This window comes from Poromitra crassiceps, assembly GCF_964638095.1.
Source record: "Poromitra crassiceps genome assembly, chromosome: 1".
Taxonomy (NCBI): domain Eukaryota; kingdom Metazoa; phylum Chordata; class Actinopteri; order Beryciformes; family Melamphaidae; genus Poromitra; species Poromitra crassiceps.
In genome coordinates this window covers 27666381-27685243 of record NC_139623.1, presented here as the reverse complement: position 1 = coordinate 27685243, position 18863 = coordinate 27666381, and the positions used below count along the sequence as shown (strand labels likewise).

At 42.6% G+C, this 18863-nt stretch overlaps 1 protein-coding gene across 3 annotated transcripts in view; it reads left to right on the top strand.

Annotated features, from left to right (window-relative positions):
- Nucleotides 1-1819: 1819 nt before the first annotated feature.
- aifm1 (apoptosis inducing factor mitochondrion associated 1) overlaps nucleotides 1820-18863 on the top strand; it is a 32394-nt gene continuing 15350 nt past the window's right edge. The window contains exons 1-12 of one of the 3 annotated variants that reach the window (XM_083646928.1): nucleotides 1820-2035; nucleotides 4390-4523; nucleotides 6369-6489; nucleotides 6717-6740; nucleotides 7416-7589; nucleotides 13913-13987; nucleotides 14207-14323; nucleotides 14422-14493; nucleotides 15808-15906; nucleotides 16005-16076; nucleotides 16506-16633; nucleotides 16836-16966. In XM_083646928.1, coding sequence (XP_083503054.1) covers nucleotides 1945-2035; nucleotides 4390-4523; nucleotides 6369-6489; nucleotides 6717-6740; nucleotides 7416-7589; nucleotides 13913-13987; nucleotides 14207-14323; nucleotides 14422-14493; nucleotides 15808-15906; nucleotides 16005-16076; nucleotides 16506-16633; nucleotides 16836-16966 — 1238 coding nt within the window. In that variant the 5' untranslated portion in view covers nucleotides 1820-1944. The remainder of the gene's footprint in view (nucleotides 2036-4389; nucleotides 4524-6368; nucleotides 6490-6716; nucleotides 6741-7415; nucleotides 7590-13912; nucleotides 13988-14206; nucleotides 14324-14421; nucleotides 14494-15807; nucleotides 15907-16004; nucleotides 16077-16505; nucleotides 16634-16835; nucleotides 16967-18863) is intronic. The other 2 variants (XM_083646929.1, XM_083646930.1) reach the window with 2 other exon arrangements.

Genomic DNA, 18863 nt, shown 5'->3' with positions numbered 1-18863 from the left:
CGCCGCGAACATGATCCGGCTACTTTTTCAATCTGACTGGCTACTCAAAAGTTTGGGGAACTCTCTGATTTAAAATGAGATATTCCTCTAAATTGGGCTTCAAATGGCCAACATTTTCCGGCGCCGCCCTTCAGACGGCAGCATCGGTGGACCCGATGTGATATCCTTTCATGGGGCCTGAAATCCCTGGCTACGCCCCTGGTTAGGCTACATGGGAACTAGTCTAGCACCCACAAACTCCATTCAGAAATGTATATTGTTCCTCTCCACTGCTTGCTATAGCACGCAATACACTAACGTTACTAACGTTTTGGTGTACATCACGATAAGAGTAGGTATGATGTGAAAATATGGCATGTTTTTAATTAAGTTGAAGTTTTCTTATTTTGCCCAGTGAATGTGTGCATTTTGAAAAGCATTGTATTTATCTGCCAGTGGGCCATTGCGATAAGAGTAGAGTAGGCATGTGTTCATGTTCATGAAGATTGAGGAATATGTGGTTATTGACTGAAGTGGATCAGCACCGCAAAACAACGGCTCCCCTGTCATCACTAGAGAGGCAAAGTGACCGCCTACTTCCTGCTTCAGCACTGTACCAGAGATTTTCATCCGCCATTTATTTTCCCATCCACATTTCGTAAAATGCATATAAAAATAGTTTTACTGGTCCAAACCAAACGGTACAGATATATTTAGAAACATGAGAGATCGCATAACATTTCACTTGGACCAAAACGTAAAAAATGCGGTTTTAAAGAAAATGTTTTTTCGATGTTGTTTTTTAAGTTTTGGTCAGAGTGAAATGTTCTATGGTCTCTCCCGAACCCTTTGGTTCGACGAAGTACAACTATTTTATAAGCATTTGACGGAATGTCTATGGGAAAATAAATGGATGGAAATCTCTGGTACGGTGCTGAAGCAGGAAGTCACGTTCCACTTTGCCTCTGTGTCTCACGACTCACGTCACGTGACGTCATGCAGCCCAGAAAGGAAAATTCCCATCCACTTGCATGGGGACCCCGGCAGCTGTTAAACCCAGGGGAATTTTATCCGGGTGTCACTCAAAGTATAAAACGACTCTTTTAATTATCAAATAATTTTTTATGGCGTTCTTTTTTCTTCAGAAGCCAGTGAGAGCTATATACGGGTGTATTTTCTTCTTTTAATACATCCATGGGTGGGAGGGGTGGCAGACGTCATAGAGACAGTCGGCATGTCTGGGAACGCCCATACAGGCTCTAGGAACGCCCACAATAGATGCTGGGTTAGCTATCCTAGCTACGGCTGGTGTAATGCTGAAGTGGACGTAGGAAACTAGACGATAGTGGGCGTGCTCTGTAGTTAGAGGCGTGCTCTGTACTTAGAGGCGTGCTCTGTAGGACCTGCTCTGTACTATGCTCTGTACTGCCTCCGGCCGGAGCAGTCGGGAGCAGTTACCAAAGAGCCTTGATGGAAAGAGTGACAGCTTGTAGCTCGCTCAAAGAATCACGGGAGAGTGAATATAAAATGTTGGGTGCGATAGTTTAAAAATGTCAAGCAGCAGTATCATCAAACTGACTTTTTTTTTTTTAATAAAGACGTCGTAATTTTACAATTACGGGACTTAATTAACGTGTAGTTATTTAATAAACACTTGCAGAACAAATGAGTTCAGTTCCGTTCCGTTCGTCAGTGCCGACGCCATCTTTGCCATTTCCCCAGACCGATTTATGGATTTTCCACTTGTGAATTATCTTGTCATTTTAAAACGTCTTTGTGAATACCCATGATTCCTTTGAATCCTGTGACCTGTCTCTGGCCTTGGTGTGTGTGTAGCACAGTGCTGTGCTGCTAGTTCCCCGGCGGTGTGTGGCTGTGTAGAACTAGTATAACGTTAGCTGTCTCATTAGTGTTCCTGTCCGACAAATAGTCAAGTAGCAGCCGTTACAGCGAAGCAGAGCCACAATGCTGAAATGTAAAACGGTGTGGAAGAAGCTTGCACCTCTAGCTAGAGCCTCTTCAACAGTGTGTCGGCAAAATGTGAGACGAACAGGCAGTAAGTAACAGTTCGGTCACTTTCTGTGTACTTGTTAGCTGGCATCATACTAAACTCATACTTTCACAGCATGTCCCATTCCGCTCAGCCTACCGAGTTAACTAAATCAGCAACGTTAACTAGCTTGAGTTATCCTGACCTTCGTTTGGCTAGTCTAATAAATTGACGTTGTCTAGTCTACAGTTACATTACGTGTACGATTGATCCAGCGTAACGCATTGTAGACACTGGTTCGGCCCTGCACCTGTCATTCTCTCGCTCAATGCATGTCACGTTATATTATGCATTTAAATGTTTGTTTGCTTGCATACTAATACCTTGTAGATCATGGCTTAAGGCTTTTTCTCCTGTCATCACCAGTTCACTCTTTATTTCAGCATAGTTCCACTCCGCCAAACAGTAAACGTTGAACAGTTGCTGAAATGAGATGTAACTTTTTAAAATGGACTTGCCATTTATTTGTGGTGGTTCTTCCACCAAAATAATCTGAGAGGTGGTAGAGGCATGCAATGCCAAGAAGCAGCAGGAAATCATCTAGGAATATCAGTGAGTCTACTGCACAACATAATCTTGTGCATACAAACAAATCACCCACAATACAGATCATATCTGGGGCCTGTTGGTCACAAAGTCCAGGATCCAACTGTCTAAACCCAAGGCAAGCCCAACTCTAATTGTATTGGGGTTTCGTTAATTGCATGATAACTTGTGCACAGTTTAGACAGAGCCCAGCTATGTGCCATCTCTCTCTTTGTATTTTGGGGAACTCCATGTAGAAATCTATGGCTTTGCATATCTGCAAATATAGACGGTTTTCACAGAATTGTCAGTCCAGGATTGCTATTAGCAAAGACTGCAACAGCATGTGGTTCAATTTAGAATGATGTGTATCTTGTCAAGTTAAAACCATCTATACTAGCCTTGTAAATCAAGACTTTAGACTTTTTTTGTAGATAGTTTTTCCTATGCAATTTTCTGCCACCAAATGACACAGCATGGGACAGTAGAACATGTGTAAGAGTAATGCTAATCAGTTTTCAAAGTGGACATTTTTACTGAAATAAGCACTGCTTCGTGGATCATGATGAATTTACCTACAAACCCAATTATTTCTTGAAAAAGTCTTGAGTCATGTAGAAGCTATGTACAATTGTTGTTGATCGACACAACATTAAACTTCCCAATTTCAGTCTGAGGTTGATGTGACACACTCATACTGAGAGACGGCATGTTATCAGGGCAAAAGTAAACACACTCACTCACTCACATGCCTACCTGCATATCTTTGTCCGCCTATCTCTCACACACATTTTCATTAAGCCAGCAGGTTATTCAGTCATATTAAATGTAGCATTCACAGTCATTCTTCTCTGTCACGGTGATTTGACTCTGTTGATTAAGATTGCCTTGTTGTCGTCTTAGAATACATTAACATAGTTATGTAGTTATTTTGACCCAAAGACTACCAGAAAGTAAAATATTTTTTTCATCGTCTGACACGTTCAGAGATATATCATATAATGTTCTTTCGTTTTCTTTTTCTTGCTCCTGTATGTTTTGAATCTAGTCTCTTGTAAGCCCATGTGGGCTGGGCACCTTAAGGCAGAGGTTCTCAAATGTTTTTCAGCCAAGGACCCCTTACAAGATAGAAAATATACCGGGGACCCCCTCATTCTGATTTGTGATTTTGGGCTAAGCTTAATTGTTTCCACGGTAACGTGCTTGACTTTTAATTTGATCGGTTTGTTATTCGAATGTAATCCATGAACCATTTTAGATTTAAAGCATAAACTATTTTCGTTGAACTATGAAGATTTTGCAAAAAAAAATTTTTTTATTTATTTATTATATTACATTACGTCATTTAGCAGACGCTTTTGTTTTGTCCAAAGCGACTTACAATATCACAATTTGTCAACAGTACAGAAAACCACTATGCAACACAATCAATGACAGCTAGGATATTTTGATAGACTAGCACCATGTAGGAAGTAGTTTGAGAAGGAATAAGTAACATGTAGCATTTTATTTTTTAATAAAAATAAATAAAAAAAAATTACCTGAAAACTTTTCGCGGACCCCCTGGCAAAGTGCCACGGACCCCTGGGGGTCCGCGGACCCCCATTTGAGAACCACTGCCTTAAGGTGCATGACACTTTGAAAAATAAAAAACTAACAAACTGACCAGATAATGTACAAATTGATCAAAGTGTAAATGTATTGTTAAAGTATGTCCGTTACATAACCTTGGGAGGTCTATTGCGATTTTGATAGACTTTCCTAGTTGTTAGACTGACATTGATGCAGTTTGGGGTCTTGGACCAATCTAGGTTTGAAGTTTTGAATGTTTACAGGGCTGACCAATGGCAGAACAGCAGCACTTTCTCCAGTGGCCCACATGTCCACTGGTGGGGGAGGCGGAGGTGGTGGAGATAACAAGTTATACTTCCTTCTGGTTGGAACAACCTTCCTTGGTGGGGGAATATATGTGAGTAAGCTATTCTGCTCTGTTGTAGTGTTGCACGGTTTACCGGTTCCTACCGTCTACCGCGGTGCCTGAACTAGGGTTGGCGTGATGGACGATGGCATCGACCATCGTGATTGTTTCCGACACCCATCGACCTCTGAGCCTTCTACATCGGACCATCGTGATTAATTAACTGTTCTAAAACAAAAATTGTACAGATTTAATAATAAAGAGGCCAACTGCACTCACCCGCGACGCGCGGGTGGAATTAAACCAACACCGCAGTTCAGAGTGGTCGGAGAGAAGGGGAGGGGAGAATATAGCAGAAGTTGGCTGTATTGTGTATTGCGGTGCCGGGCCGGGTAGCCAAGCAGCACCGTCCGCAACGACTTCATAAATCATTAATGAACCACCCCCCCCACCCTAATAATAGCCATATAAGACAATTAAAAATGTTACCCGCCCCCCCCTCCCCGGCCAATGATGATGCCATCATCCATTGTGATGGTTCAGTGTGGAACCATCGTGATGGTTATTTGGCTGACATCGCACAACCCTAGCCTGAATGTCACGGTGCCTACTATACCAGCTGCTTTAAATGACGATACAACCATGAGACACTATACTACCGTGGAATGACGGTGCCAGCAGCAGCAATGCTTTACCTCCGTTCCCAAATTCATTGGTTTCTGGCTGCATTCATAATCCTATATTGACGTTAGTGCACCATCTTCTGGAAACACCACCCTGTTTGTTTCTCTGCGGCTCCTCTGGAAGCAACAACAGGGAAAATATAACTTTAGATGTGGAGCCATTAGCCATTAGCATACAGGTCGCTACTTGTAGTTAGCTCAGCCGATCTCTGGCTCAGCTGACAGGAGTCTCGAGACAGACAGACACATGCGTTTCAAGGACACAGTAACGTTATCACCGCACGGTTAAATCTTGTGTTTAGTTCACATGGGACCGCTGAGTGACTGTCTGTAGAGTTAGCGAGTTAGCAAACAACAGACAGGAAGTTAGGTATAGCTGTGCCAAGGTGAAGGTCTGCCAGGAAGTTGGGCTGGGGTGCCTTCAGAGTAAAAGCATAAATTGTGTCACTTATGAGAGAAAACATATTTTTTTTTAGCTGTGCAGCGCAACAAATGGTTAGAGAAGTATAACAGTATAAAAGTACAATAGTATAAATGGCACACACTGTCCAGCCTTAAATCTATCTATCTATCTATCTATCTATCTATCTATCTATCTATCTATCTATCTATCTATCTATCTATCTATCTATCTATCTATGTTATTGTAAAAATATCTGTGTGTGTGTGTGTGTGTGTGTGAGTGAGTGAGTGAGAGTGCGCGTGCAGATATTTTACAATAACACATTTTAGAGGTCCCTCAGATACTGTGAAACCATTGTATTTTTGCCTAAGGTCATCATACATTATAATTTGTGGAGGTAAATACATTGCACATTCATAAAACAAGAAATATATAGATTTCTCCGTGGTATCGTGATACTTTGACTGGTATACTATCGCAGGGTAAAATCTTGGTATCGTGACAACACTACTCTGTTGTCATTATTGAGTACCATCTTCCATAGTCTTTTGTGAAATACTATGTGTTACAATTGAAAATGCATAAATACATACATAATGCTTTGGGTTCTATTTCCTGGCTGGGATTCATCCAGAATGTCCTACAAATGATTAGTTATGGACCTTTTTCAAACAAGTGACTCTTGTTGTGGTTTTCTTCCTGTTCATAAACCATGATGAGTGAGAGCTCTATAGCATATTTTTAGGCTACTTCATAGTGTATTTGTTGAATGGGTTGTGAGTAAAACAAGGACACTATTGCTTTTCACAGGCATACCAAACCGTCAGGGGAGACAAACAAAGATATCAGGACCGTCTGACAGAAATAGCATCCAGACCAAATAAAGCAGCTGCAGGACAACCTACCGCATACATTCAGTCAGAGGCTCCTGGTGAGTAGAGGACTTTTTTATTCACTTATTTTCTTTGTTTATATTCATTTCTTGGCACTAAGGCTTTACATTTCCTTGGTACTAAAACGCAGAATTTTATTTTTATACAATTTTAGAAATTTTCAAATCCTGTCTGAAACCACATTCTTGTTTGTTGCTCTTTATCATCAATTAAGAGTTGAAAATGTGTTAGAAAATTAAACTATTATGTGTAATTTTTGTTTTAGCTGTGGAAGCCACTGAAACAGAGGGTGAGTTCATTGTCAATTGTATCTTTACCATTTATAGATCGAAGTCCACGTCTATTAATAGCTCAATTAAGTGGTAACATTTAACTAACTATGGCACGTTCACTTAACCAAGAGCTTGTGCACAAGCTAAAAACATCATAAGAACATACAATCATCTTTGCTTTGGATTGCGACACTCTTTGGATTGAGACGTTTTAGTTTCAATCTCATAATCAAATGATTCTTTGGTGTAAGAGTAGGCTTAGAGTCAGGTGAGTCTACACTGCATGGTTTGGCTCGCTCTTTATTGTCATATAAACATCAGCAGAATTTAGCCACTGAGAATGCTAAATTAACTCATATTTATTTAGCAGATAGCAGTAGCTAGATTTTGATTATGTTTCTATGTTTGATATCAGAGAAGCCAACCACACTAGTGATCCCTGACAGTTACTTTCACCTGGTTCTGAAACCATTCAGAATGACAAACCATCACAATATCACACAACAACAAAACAAACATAATTTAATACTATTGCAAATTAATAATTTCAAAGCTGTGTGGCAATAGCCAACATGATGTATTTACAGACTTTTTCTTCTCAAAACACATGTCTGTTTAATGGCAAGATAGTGACCACTAATGCAGGGTTCCATGTTGTCTTTTCTGTCTTTGCTATTTCTCTCATCTCATAGAAGTCCATGAGCAGGTCTCAGAGCCTCCAGCAGCCCCTGCAGATGAAGAGTCCAGCCGTCCAGCACTTGCTGATGAAGAGTCCAGCCCTCCAGCACCTGCTGATGAAGAGTCCAGCCCTCCAGCACCTGCTGCTGAAGAACCGGCCCCCAGTGAAACAACTGAACTTCCACCAGGTTGTCTGCACAGATTCTATAGCCATTACATACTTACTGTACATGCATGACTCCTGTATATGTATGAGCCTCCTGTATAAAACCAAATTGCTTGCACAAAAAATTACCTACCTACTACTCCATGTGTTTGCATACTTTGAAAAGAGTGCCAGAGTGTTTGAAATGGCGACACCGAATGGTGAAGGCAGGCCATTGCAAAACAGAGATCTAGCCCAAACAAACCTGTCTTTTTATGGCCTGCTCATAACTGGGGGTCTGGCGCACACAATTATGTCCAAATGCAGTTTTATGATGACGAGAATAAGTTGTAAGTCTACGCAAAGTTTTATACATGAGGCCCTTTGGGTATTCAAACATTTATACCTTAAAGAGCCCATGAAATGGGATCTTTACTTCCTTCCTTGATTTGATATATTTCCTGCTGAAACATAATGTTGGAGCAGGACACAATGCAGTGAGGGATCATTGAAAAGTCTAAACCACAGGTTTTCAAAGTGGAGTGGGGCTCCAAGCAGTTTCAGGGGAGGCTCAGTGAATGGAAGTGAAAAAATATTACATTAGTTATTATTTGTTATCAAAAGGAGACAATATAGAATAGCCTAAATGTGTGTGGATACTTCAGAGATACAGTCGTTTGTGGAATTTGACAGTTTTTTTCACTTTCCCAGAGTCAGAAACTAATAAATGCCTTCAGACAGACCTTTTTCATGTATTTGGTGTAGTCTGAAGTATGTCAAACAGCAATATCAGCCTATCTTGGCTCAATTGTTGAGTGTCTATTGGATAATTAACATAATCTTTTCCAAGCTTTGTCTGGGGGAGGCCCACAGTCTCAGACTTTGAAAACCAATGGAATATCAGTCAGGGAGAGCAAGGCAGTTTTATTTGATGGGAGGGCTGGAGGGGCAGGATTGTAAAAGATATCTGATGGTTGGTTTATTGGTTTGGAATTCATATTTGCCTCTACTGGTGCAGCATGAGGTCAGTATTAAAGGTACTCGTGGGGAATTTAACATTGTTGTTGCCTATGTAAGATAAGATCAGATTTATCTTGGTTTCTGTTGCATGCCCTGGGACTTTATGTTGTGTGTGTTCATTATTCTAAATGATTTAACCTCCTGTATTTAGTGATTTGTGTGTCATGCTCTGTTTCCATTTGAGCTAAAATCTGTGTTTCAGGCAGCACAGATTTTGAAAACTCACATACTCAACTAAATTACAGAATACAGAAATATTCTGTGTAATATTTCTTCATAGCTATTATTGTCCAAATAATGGAAATATTACAATTTATGTGGGGCACCTTCAGTGGATTTCTGACTCCTTTCAGCAAATGCGTTGCTTATGGTGCTTAACCAACACATTTGTGATTGTAAATATAACCTCTCCTGTTTGATATTTTCTTGGAGAGTTGTCGTACTTACACACTTTATTCTGGGCTAATACTAATAAGTCTTTCCTGTGTCCTTTTTAACAAATGTTGGGGGGTTTTCGGGAATGGAGGTTGCCTTTTGTAATGAATTACTGATTTTCCTCAAGGCATTTTTCCCCCTTCTCCCCCCTCCCCCACCCACACCCCCCAGTGCCTAAAGATGGGAAATGCCATCACAGAAGTTGCTCCTTTATCTCTTGAAACAGAAACCACATTAGTCCCAATTGCTCATGAACTTGTGAGGAGAGTTGATGGAGAAGCCTATACTTTTAAAACAATAATTATTAAAATAAACAATAATGTTCTCTTCAACAGTACTATTGTCATGAGGAAGATTAGTAACACCAGAGGATAAAGGTGTTGGGCCCTATATTGGTACAGGCGATATTCCCTATTTGCGCTTGCGCACCTGTTTGCGTGTGCCTTAAGGCAGGGAAGATTGCAGTCCGCTGTCAGGTGTTATGCTGAGTTTTGCACCCCCGCCCGGCAGCAGCTAAACACATCCCCACCTCACGGGAGCATATTGTAATGATTTATACAGAAACATAACTGTTTAAAAATGATATAATTTAGGGATGCACCATCATTATCGGACCGATAAATTATCGGCCGATATGGCCATTTTGCGTTATTTATTATTCCGATAATGGCCTTTTTCCGATATTAATCATGCTTTATTTTTGGCCTCGGAAGCGGAGCTTTTGTAGTCGCACATTTGTGACATCACAACTGCGACGCAAACATGGCTGCTCCAAGTATGTTGCTGTTTTTCAGGTTCAGAATGATCAGAAAGCTACTGTAATTTGCAATCCATGTCCCACACAGGTTCCGAGAGGAGGGGAAACCTCTAAGCTGGCATTACGTTAAACCAAAGCTGGCGATGATGCAGCGGATATGTTTGTTGTTTTTGTTAGCGAGTTTTGTTAGCATTAGCTCGTAGCGCGGCCTACCCTGCAGGCTCGTCCGTTTGGCAGACAAACTGCTTGTGACATTTACAGTCTGTGGCTTGTGATCAAACAGCCCCGCAAAAGCACTTAATACACAGAGCTGGTGTAAATTTATAGAAACTAATGGAAACCCCTTTACCCTAGCTAGTTAGCGTTAGCTGCTGGACAGAGCCATCTAACAGAGCCAATAATGAAAACAAAGGCGCAGTCGCGCACATTAGGCTACATAAAAAGCGTCAGTCAGTCAACATCACATAGTGTCTTTTCTTTAATCTGGTGGCAGCATTTTTCAGTAAAAAGTGAAACGACACAGATGGTTTATAGTGCCTGCCCCATTCATTGGGCCCAGCCTACAATTCACTGAGAACTGGAACCAATGCAAAATTTGAACAGATCAGTAACATGACAATAAGAGTCTAAATTACTATGCCTTTTGTCATTGTGTTTTATCTGCAGACTAAGCAGCTTGGCTTTCCGTTCTATAAAAGCCTTTATTTTTGTATTGACTATAATTGAGTGATACACTTTATTAAAACAATCATATTATATCAGAAGTTTTCTTTGTTTTGCGTTCATAGTGATGTCAGTTAGATTTGGTTAGGTCAGAGCTATGCTCACTACATCCATACATCTACTACCCTAACCCTTTTTTAACCCCAGGTGTGCCTAAAATACAGGTAAAAAGGTAATAAAATATATATATATATATATCTATTTTTGGCCCTGGTGCTGGTAATGCACCAGGGGCCTTACGTTCCCGCATGTCGCCAAGACATATTTGGCACGGTTTTAGGCGAGTAAATGGCGGCCGGCCACTAGAGGGCGCCGCCGCCCCACTAAGATTTGCCGTCATACCTTCCTCACGGTATCAGCGGTTTCCCCAAAACAACGTGCCCAGGTCGCTAACATTGCAGAGTGCAGCTTACACGGCCCCTCCCTCTTGCTGCATGCCAGACGCACAGTAGAGAGGAGCTGTGAGGAGCTGTCCCTGTGTGTTTACAACCGTGTGTAGGATAAAGCAGGAGAACGCAAGGACCCCCCTGAACTTTCCCCCATCTAAAAACGTCGGCTGTATGGGAATATTTCGGCTATTGTAAAAATACAGATGGCCATAGCCTCAACGCGAGACTCATCCGAATGACTGATGAGTCTCGCGTTGAGCCTTGGATGGCCAGGGCTTAGATCTGCGTGAGCACGACCCGTCGTAATTTGTCAAATTCAAGGTACATTAAAACGTTGTCTTGCTTCAACATACATCGCATCGCATAAACCATTTCCACCCGCAGGTTTGAGGAATAGCTAACATAAACGTCAGATAAATACTCTCTATAGGCTAACGTTACCTACTGAGGCAGCTAACATGGCTAATTAGCTAGCTAACACGGTCCATTGATATACAGTCTGGTAGACGGATAAAGCAGTGTGTTCCTTCTGTTTTACACAATGTTCGCCAGCCTGCCTGGTCTCTTCTCTGTATATCCTTACAACAGCTAAGAGAGGAGCTTGTGAAGATTGAACGAACATCCCCACAGTCAAAGCACTTCCCTGAGATATCTATATAAAAATGTTTATTGCTTTAATACCAAAAATAAAACCTCCAGTGTCTGTAAGCTAACGCTAACGCATTAGCGATTAGCTAATGGCTGGTTGTTGTGTACACTTGTGTAGGCCCCATGTTATGGTTAGACCCGGGAGTTAACATTATAAAACACATTTCCTGGCATATGCAGGTAGTTGGAAAACCTGGTAAGTTCTGAAAATATGTGTCTATTATTGTGTTATTCCAGCTATCGTTATCGGTTGTTAGGTTAGAGTAATATGAAGCCGACAAAAACCGGCAAAACAGACAAGCGGTTAATGCTAGTCTGCTTCCATTAAAACCATTGTGTATTAAAATAAACGATAACGTAGCTGGAGTAACTAATAAAACACATTATTTTCTGAACTTCCCCAACCAACTTCGCGCAGCTTTCTCAAAACAATGTCCTTTTTATTGCGGTCCATCAATATACAGTCTGGTAGACAGATCAAGCAGTGTCTTCCTTTTGTTTTACCCATGGTTTTACCAAGCAGTGTCTTCTCTATGTAAAATAGATCTATAAGGTGAAGAGCCTGTAGCCTGTAGATGACTGCTTGAGACTGGCTGCCACAGCTGTCAATCATCCCTTTTTATATGTCAAATAACTACTTAAAAACAAACTGATCAGAAAAATGACCACTTGCACAGGCATTAGCATGACAATAACTATCTAAAATGATACAACCCACCTTTGGAAAAAATGGGTGACGATACCATGCACCGGGGCTATGCCAGGTTTCGACCTGGCCTTGTTATTATAATAATTATCGGTTATATCGTATCGGTTATCAGCCGAGAAGAATATATTTATCGGTTATCGTATCGGCTCTAAAAATCCATATCGTGCATCCCTAATATAATTGTTTGGGTAGATGTGACCTCCCTGTTTTTAAGTTAAAACGGCCCCAAAATATGGGGGCAATGTAATTACTTGCAGGGAAGCATAACTCGTCACAACAACGGGCGCAAACGCAGATTAGAGGCTTGCCAAATCATTTATGAACGGCGCAAACGGGATTTCGGCGGTGTAACCACCATAATTATTTACAGGTGTGGCCTGGCAATGCCTGAGCGTTGGATCAATCAAACCAGATTCCCGTCTTGCAGTCCCTGTAATACAGTTTGCGTGAGGCATGCTGTAATTCTCCCCATGCGTAATTTGGATAGGCGGAGGCCTATTGACTGTATATGTTATCCCTGTCTCATAACGACACCATCACATCATATACCTGTTAAAAACATCTGTGTTTTGATGCAATTCGGGTTATTTTGTTGACTGGGGTGGGACAATAGAAACGTGTTTGCAGCGGGTAAACGGCGGAGACAAAAGGAAAGATTGGAGGATTTACAGTGGGCTCAATTAAAACTCGGTGAAACACTGAGCTGTTGCCGAGGACAGAGAGAGATGGAGAGAGCTTGTGACAGATCGGCTGTGATGCCAATGACCCTCCGGGTTGTAGCAGGTGAAGGTGAATAGCCTATTGCAAGTAGGCTATAATGTACAAGTTTTCTTAATTCATTTACCATAACTCCTTGCGATGTGATAAAAGTTTCTCAGTGAATTATAGTTGATTGCCTCACCGAATAATCTGCTGGTTACCCAATTTTAGCAGCAGAATTTGATGTCCTGGCGTGGCACGTCCGTGCGTAATGACTTTTCTGTTGCTGCGCGGAGATTATGGTGCGCTCAAGCGCAGCGAGTGTTTTAGCGCCTAAGAGGTGCTTTTCAAAGCTCTTGGCGCAAAGTAATTGCGCGCTGCTGACGATAGGATGATGCCATCTATCCCCACATTTTAGCGCTGAAACGCCTGCTTTGGCATGTGGCATGCCTATGCCCAGTACAATTATAACAGGCATGCGCTTGTGCCCGCCCACAATTTGCATTGCGCACGGCGTTAAACGAGCGCAAACGCTAAATTACCGCTTTTGCGAAGATAGGGCCCGTTGTCTCTGCCATCAACACAAGAGAGAGAGAGAGAGCGTGTCCTTAGATCATTTTGTAAATACGCACAAACATCACCTTAATCCTGCAATTTGTTCCCCACACAAGAAGGCGAGATAGGGAAGCGTCGGCAGCAGTAGTAAAGTCAAAAGTCTAAAGGTTAGAGTAACCAGAAAGCTGCTGGTTGAAGTCCTTGCAATGTCTCTGAAAAGCTGCATCAGGGAAGTGAACACTTCCCACTCAAGTACGAATTGACCCCTAGTGGTCAAGTGTTGTATTGGGCTGCTCCCAGGTGTATAAAGCGTGCAGGTTCAACAAAATATGACCTGGGTGGGAGGGGGGAGCATGAATCCAGCTAGTCTTTCCCATCAATCACTTTCTGAAGAGTTCAATCTAACCCCAGACTGTGGATTGCCTCAACAGCAGCTGAACCTGTGGTAGAAGCATCTGCTGAAGAGCAGCCAGCAGAACATCCTGCTACACCAGTAGTTGAGGATGGTAAGATATGTGGAGAAAGGATACTTTAATATCATAGACTGTATAGGAGTAAAATGTTTAATGTTTAGCCAACAGAGCTGGCACTATAGCTATATCTACCTGAGTCACTGGAGCAGCCAAACTCTTCAACTCAAGGTTGATGATGAATTTTAGTTCCTAGCCTTAGGCCAAAGTCGTGCTTATAATGTAATGCTGCCACTATTATTACTATGCTACCAGAACCAGCGCCCCCATCTGAACCGTCCCCACCTGAGCTTACAGAGCCCCCAGCGCCCCCATCCGACCCTTCCCCACCTGAGCTTACAGAGCCGCCTCCTGCACCTGTTGTGGAGAGTGGTAAGCACTCAAACAGTGCATGGGAAAAGTGATTTTCATTTACAGCATTTGCGGCTTTCTTTTGTCTTAATTGGCTAATGCTCCTGTTATACTAACAGAATCTACAGCAGCAGCAGAAAGCCCTGCAGCAGAAACGGCCGAGCCTCAGTCTGAAGTGGTGGCAGAGAGTGGTAAGACCAGAGTCCAGCCTCTGCTGGAGCGGGGAAGCGGGCAGACCCGACAACAATATGTTTTCCCATTTAGACACGTTAATGTAAATTTCAAAATCTGCTCTTCTATTTTGTTTGTTAAATTATTTTAACATTTTCCTTCATTACAGCTTTATTCCTTGCCTGTTCATATCTCTTTCACATTGTTTGGGGCCTTGTAGTGCGAACGGTGAATCTCTCACACGTGAAAACGTTTGATTTGATGATTCCCTTTCACTCTGTTAAGCCAACAGAGCCGGCACTGTAGCTACATCTACCTGAGTCACTGGAGCACTCAAATTCTTCAACTCAAGGTTGATGATGAATTAGTTGCTAGCCTTAGGCTGCGTTCACACACAGCACCCAAGCCTTGCCTACGCCTTGCCTTTACCCACGCTTTTAAATAGCCGTCCTTTTTAGTCAATGAGGCTGTGTACACAGGGCGCCTCAACGTGAACCTTGCGTGTACCCACGCCTCGCCTGAGCTGCGCCGATTTTTTCGTTTAGGCGTGAGTTCTATTTTCAAGCCGACTAGGCGCGTGAAGGCAGACTTTTTCTGTCAAGCCATGAAGGAAGAACACGACAATATCCGTGGGAAATGGCAAAGTCAACTGAATTTCAAAATAAAATTGTGTTACTACAACAGCGTTGAGGAGAGAGAGAGAGAGAGAGTGATTGACGGGTGGCTATCACGTGGGGCTTTCTCCCCGTCGGTAAACAAATCTTCAGGAGATAGAATAGCGACCGAAGAAGCAATATAGATGGACAATGAAAAGTTAATCCACTTAGTACAACAGCATCCAGTTCTCTATGACAGCAGTGACCCAAACAAGGACCGAGCAATCAAAGCTGCAATTTTTGACTCCATCGCAAGCAAGCTTGGAGATGAAGTTTCAGGTAAGCTTTTCTTTTTTTTTCTTCATCAGTTTGAGTAGCCTACCTATCCAACACATCTTCTACTGTCAAAAAACCCACACCCGTTTTTGACCCATGGTCCAAAACCATATTTATTTACTGAGTGTAGGTGATGTTGCATGCATAGGTCAAACATATGGCTATAGCGTTGTAAACAATATCGCTGTTGTTAAATGGGAGAGAGGAGAAGCGCTTGTGACTCGGCTCAGGTTCAGCGTGGAATAGGCGTCCAGTGTGATCGCAAAAGCGTGTGATAGGTTCACGCCCAGCTCAAGGTATGTAGGCGTAGGCGTGGGTTGAGGCGAGGCGTAGGTGCCCTGTGTGAACAAAACCTTAGGCCAAAGTTGTGCTTATAATGTAATGCTGCCACTATGCTACCAGAACCAGCGCCCCCATCTGAACCGTCCCCACCTGAGCTTACAGAGCCCCCATCCGACCCTTCCCCACCTGAGCTTACTCCTGCACCTGTTGTGGAGAGTGGTAAGCACTCAAACAGTGTATGGGAAAAGTGATTTTCAATTACAGCATTTGTGGCTTTCTTTTGTCTTAATTGGCTAATGCTCCTGTTAAACTAACAGAATCTACAGCAGCAGCAGAAAGCCCTGCAGCAGAAACAGCCGAGCCTCAGTCTGAAGTGGTGGCACAGAGTGGTAAGACCAGAGTCCAGCCTCTGCTGGAGCGGGGAAGCGGGCAGACCCGACAACAATATGTTTTCCCATTTAGACATGTTAATGTTTATTTCAAAACCTTCTCTCCTTCTATTTTGTTCATTACATTATTTTTAACATTTTCCTTCATTACAGCTTTTGTCCTTGGCTGTTCATATCTCACATTGTTTGGGCCCTTGTAGTGCTAACGCTTAATCTCTCACACATGAAAACATTTTATTTGTTGATTCCCTTTCAATCTCATTCCTTTCAGGAGTAGTTGCCATGGGTACTGATCAGCTCCAGACATGGCTCTTGTATTGACCTTGTCTCTCCCGCTCCTGCTCTCTCTCTCTCTCTCTCTCTCTGCCTCTCTCTCTCTGTCTCTCTGTCTGTCTCTCTTTTGTGCTTGCTCTTGCTGTCTCATGTAAGCTCCAGCAGCAGACTCTGCACCCAGCCCTGCCAAGTTGCCCTCACACACCCCCTACCTCCTTATTGGTGGAGGCACAGCCTCCTTTGCTGCTGCACGGTCTATTCGTGCCAGAGACCCGGGTGCCAGGGTCAGTAAGGCCTGATTCAGTTAATGATAGTGAAGATCAAAATTCAATTCATATGATCAAAATAGTCTTATAAATTTAATCAAATTAATTCCTATAAATTTCATTAGTTCAATAAGTTCAATTTGACTGTTTTCTTTCCATCTATCATTTGAAGCCACATTAAAGCCTATATTAAGCTTTTTCTCTCTCTTTCTTTTACCAGGTATTAATCGTGACTGAGGAGCCAGAACTTCCATACATGAGACCACCTCTGTCTAAGGAGCTGTGGTTCTCTGATGATCCCAGTGTGACAGACACTCTACGCTTCAAACAGTGGAATGGAAAGGAGAGGAGGTGTGTCAAAGTAGTAATCCTCAAGTTACTCATGTTTTGTTATGCCTCCACCAGCGATAGCCAGGCCCGAGGCATTATGGTAAATGGTAAATGGCCTGCATTTATATAGCGCTTTTATCCAAAGCGCTTTACAATCAGTAGGTAGTCTACATTCACCCATTCATACACCGATGGCGGCAGGCTGCCACGCAGGGTGCCTACACACCATCGGGAGCAAGGAGGGTTAAGTGTCTTGCCCAAGGACACAACGACAGCAGCTGGGAGGGAGCGGGGATCGAACCGCCAACCCTTGCGTCATTGGCCGACCCGCTCTACCTCCTGAGCTAAAGGATTCGGGTTGTCCGTACGTCCGTCCGATGTTCGTTAACATGATATCTAAGGAACGCCTTCACGGAATTTCATCAAATTTGCGTCACACGTCGACTTGGACTCCAGGATGAACTGATTAGATTTTGGTGGTCAAAGGACAAAGTTTCCACTACTTTGCTCGGTCCAGCAGGGTTGCCCTCTTTCACCGGCCCTTTTCGCCGTCGCGCTCGAACCCCTTGCCTTAAAAATACGTTCTCATTCAAATATCGAAGGCCTGAAGATCGGAGGTATCGAGACTCATATTAGCTTATACGCTGACGATGTAATATTATATCTACACGACTCAGATAAATCGATTCCCCTTCTTCTAGAGTTATTCACCTCCTTCGGTAAGCTGTCCGGATATATAATCAACTGGACAAAGAGTGACTTTATGCCTCTCTCTGATCTCTCTTTCTTGGAAAATCTCCCATTTAAATTAGCAAAGGACTGGCTCACCTATCTTGGCCTCACCATACCCAGAGATCCTAAATTAATATTTAAGTTGAATTTTGGTGACTTTGTTTTAAGACTTAAACAATGCATAGAAAGCAGGAAAAATCTTCCCTTTGTCTATGATTGGCTGCATAAATTCCGTAAAAATGTTGTCACTCCCCAGGTTCCTCTATTTGTGTAAAAAAAGTTTTTCAAAGAATTGGACTCTATAATCCTATCCTACATCTGGAATGATAAGAATCATAGAATCTCGAAAAATCATCTGCAAAAACCCAGGCTTGAAGGCGGACTGGCCTTACCAGTATTCAGGCACTACTACTGGGCTGCTAACGTTAGAGCCTCGATGTTTTGGCGACAGGGGACTCCTGACAGCTTCATTCCTGGGACCCCCCTTTGGCTAAAGATGGAAGCCAGCTCTATCACAGACTCCTCCCTGTCAGCAATGTTATTCTCTAAACTAGAAACGCCAGGGGCTCTCAAGAATTTAAGCTTTGTGGTGAAAAACTCAGTCAAAATCCTGAACCAGATCAGATGAGTTCTGAGTATACCAGATGCTTCCGCTCATATACCAATTTGTTTTAATCACACCTTTTTGCCCGCGCGGTCAGACAGAACCTGTCGTGCCTGGAGTGAGAAAGGGCTTTGTTTAATCAGAGACTTATACATAGATGGCCATTTTGCCTCTTTTGATCTTCTGAGGAGGAAATTTGAGTTACCCAACACGCATTGGTTTAGATATCTACAAATCAGAGATTATATACGTTATAAGTTTCGAGACTTTGAAGTTCTCCCAGACGAACACACTTTTTCTGATGTCTTGTTGAGTCCCCCCCACTCCAGGCACCTTATTTCTAGACTATTACATTTGTTCGATAACTATAACAGGGCCTCCACTGAGAGGATTAGAGAGGCATGGCAGGACGAACTCGGTGTTGATCTATCGCAGATTATATGGGATAGGAGTTTGTCTATGGTCCAATTTTGTTCAGTCAACAGCCGACACCAGCTGATCCAATTCAAAGTTACTCACCGTCTTCACTATTCCAAATCGAAATTGCACAAGATTTACCCATCTGTCTCACCACCATGCGAT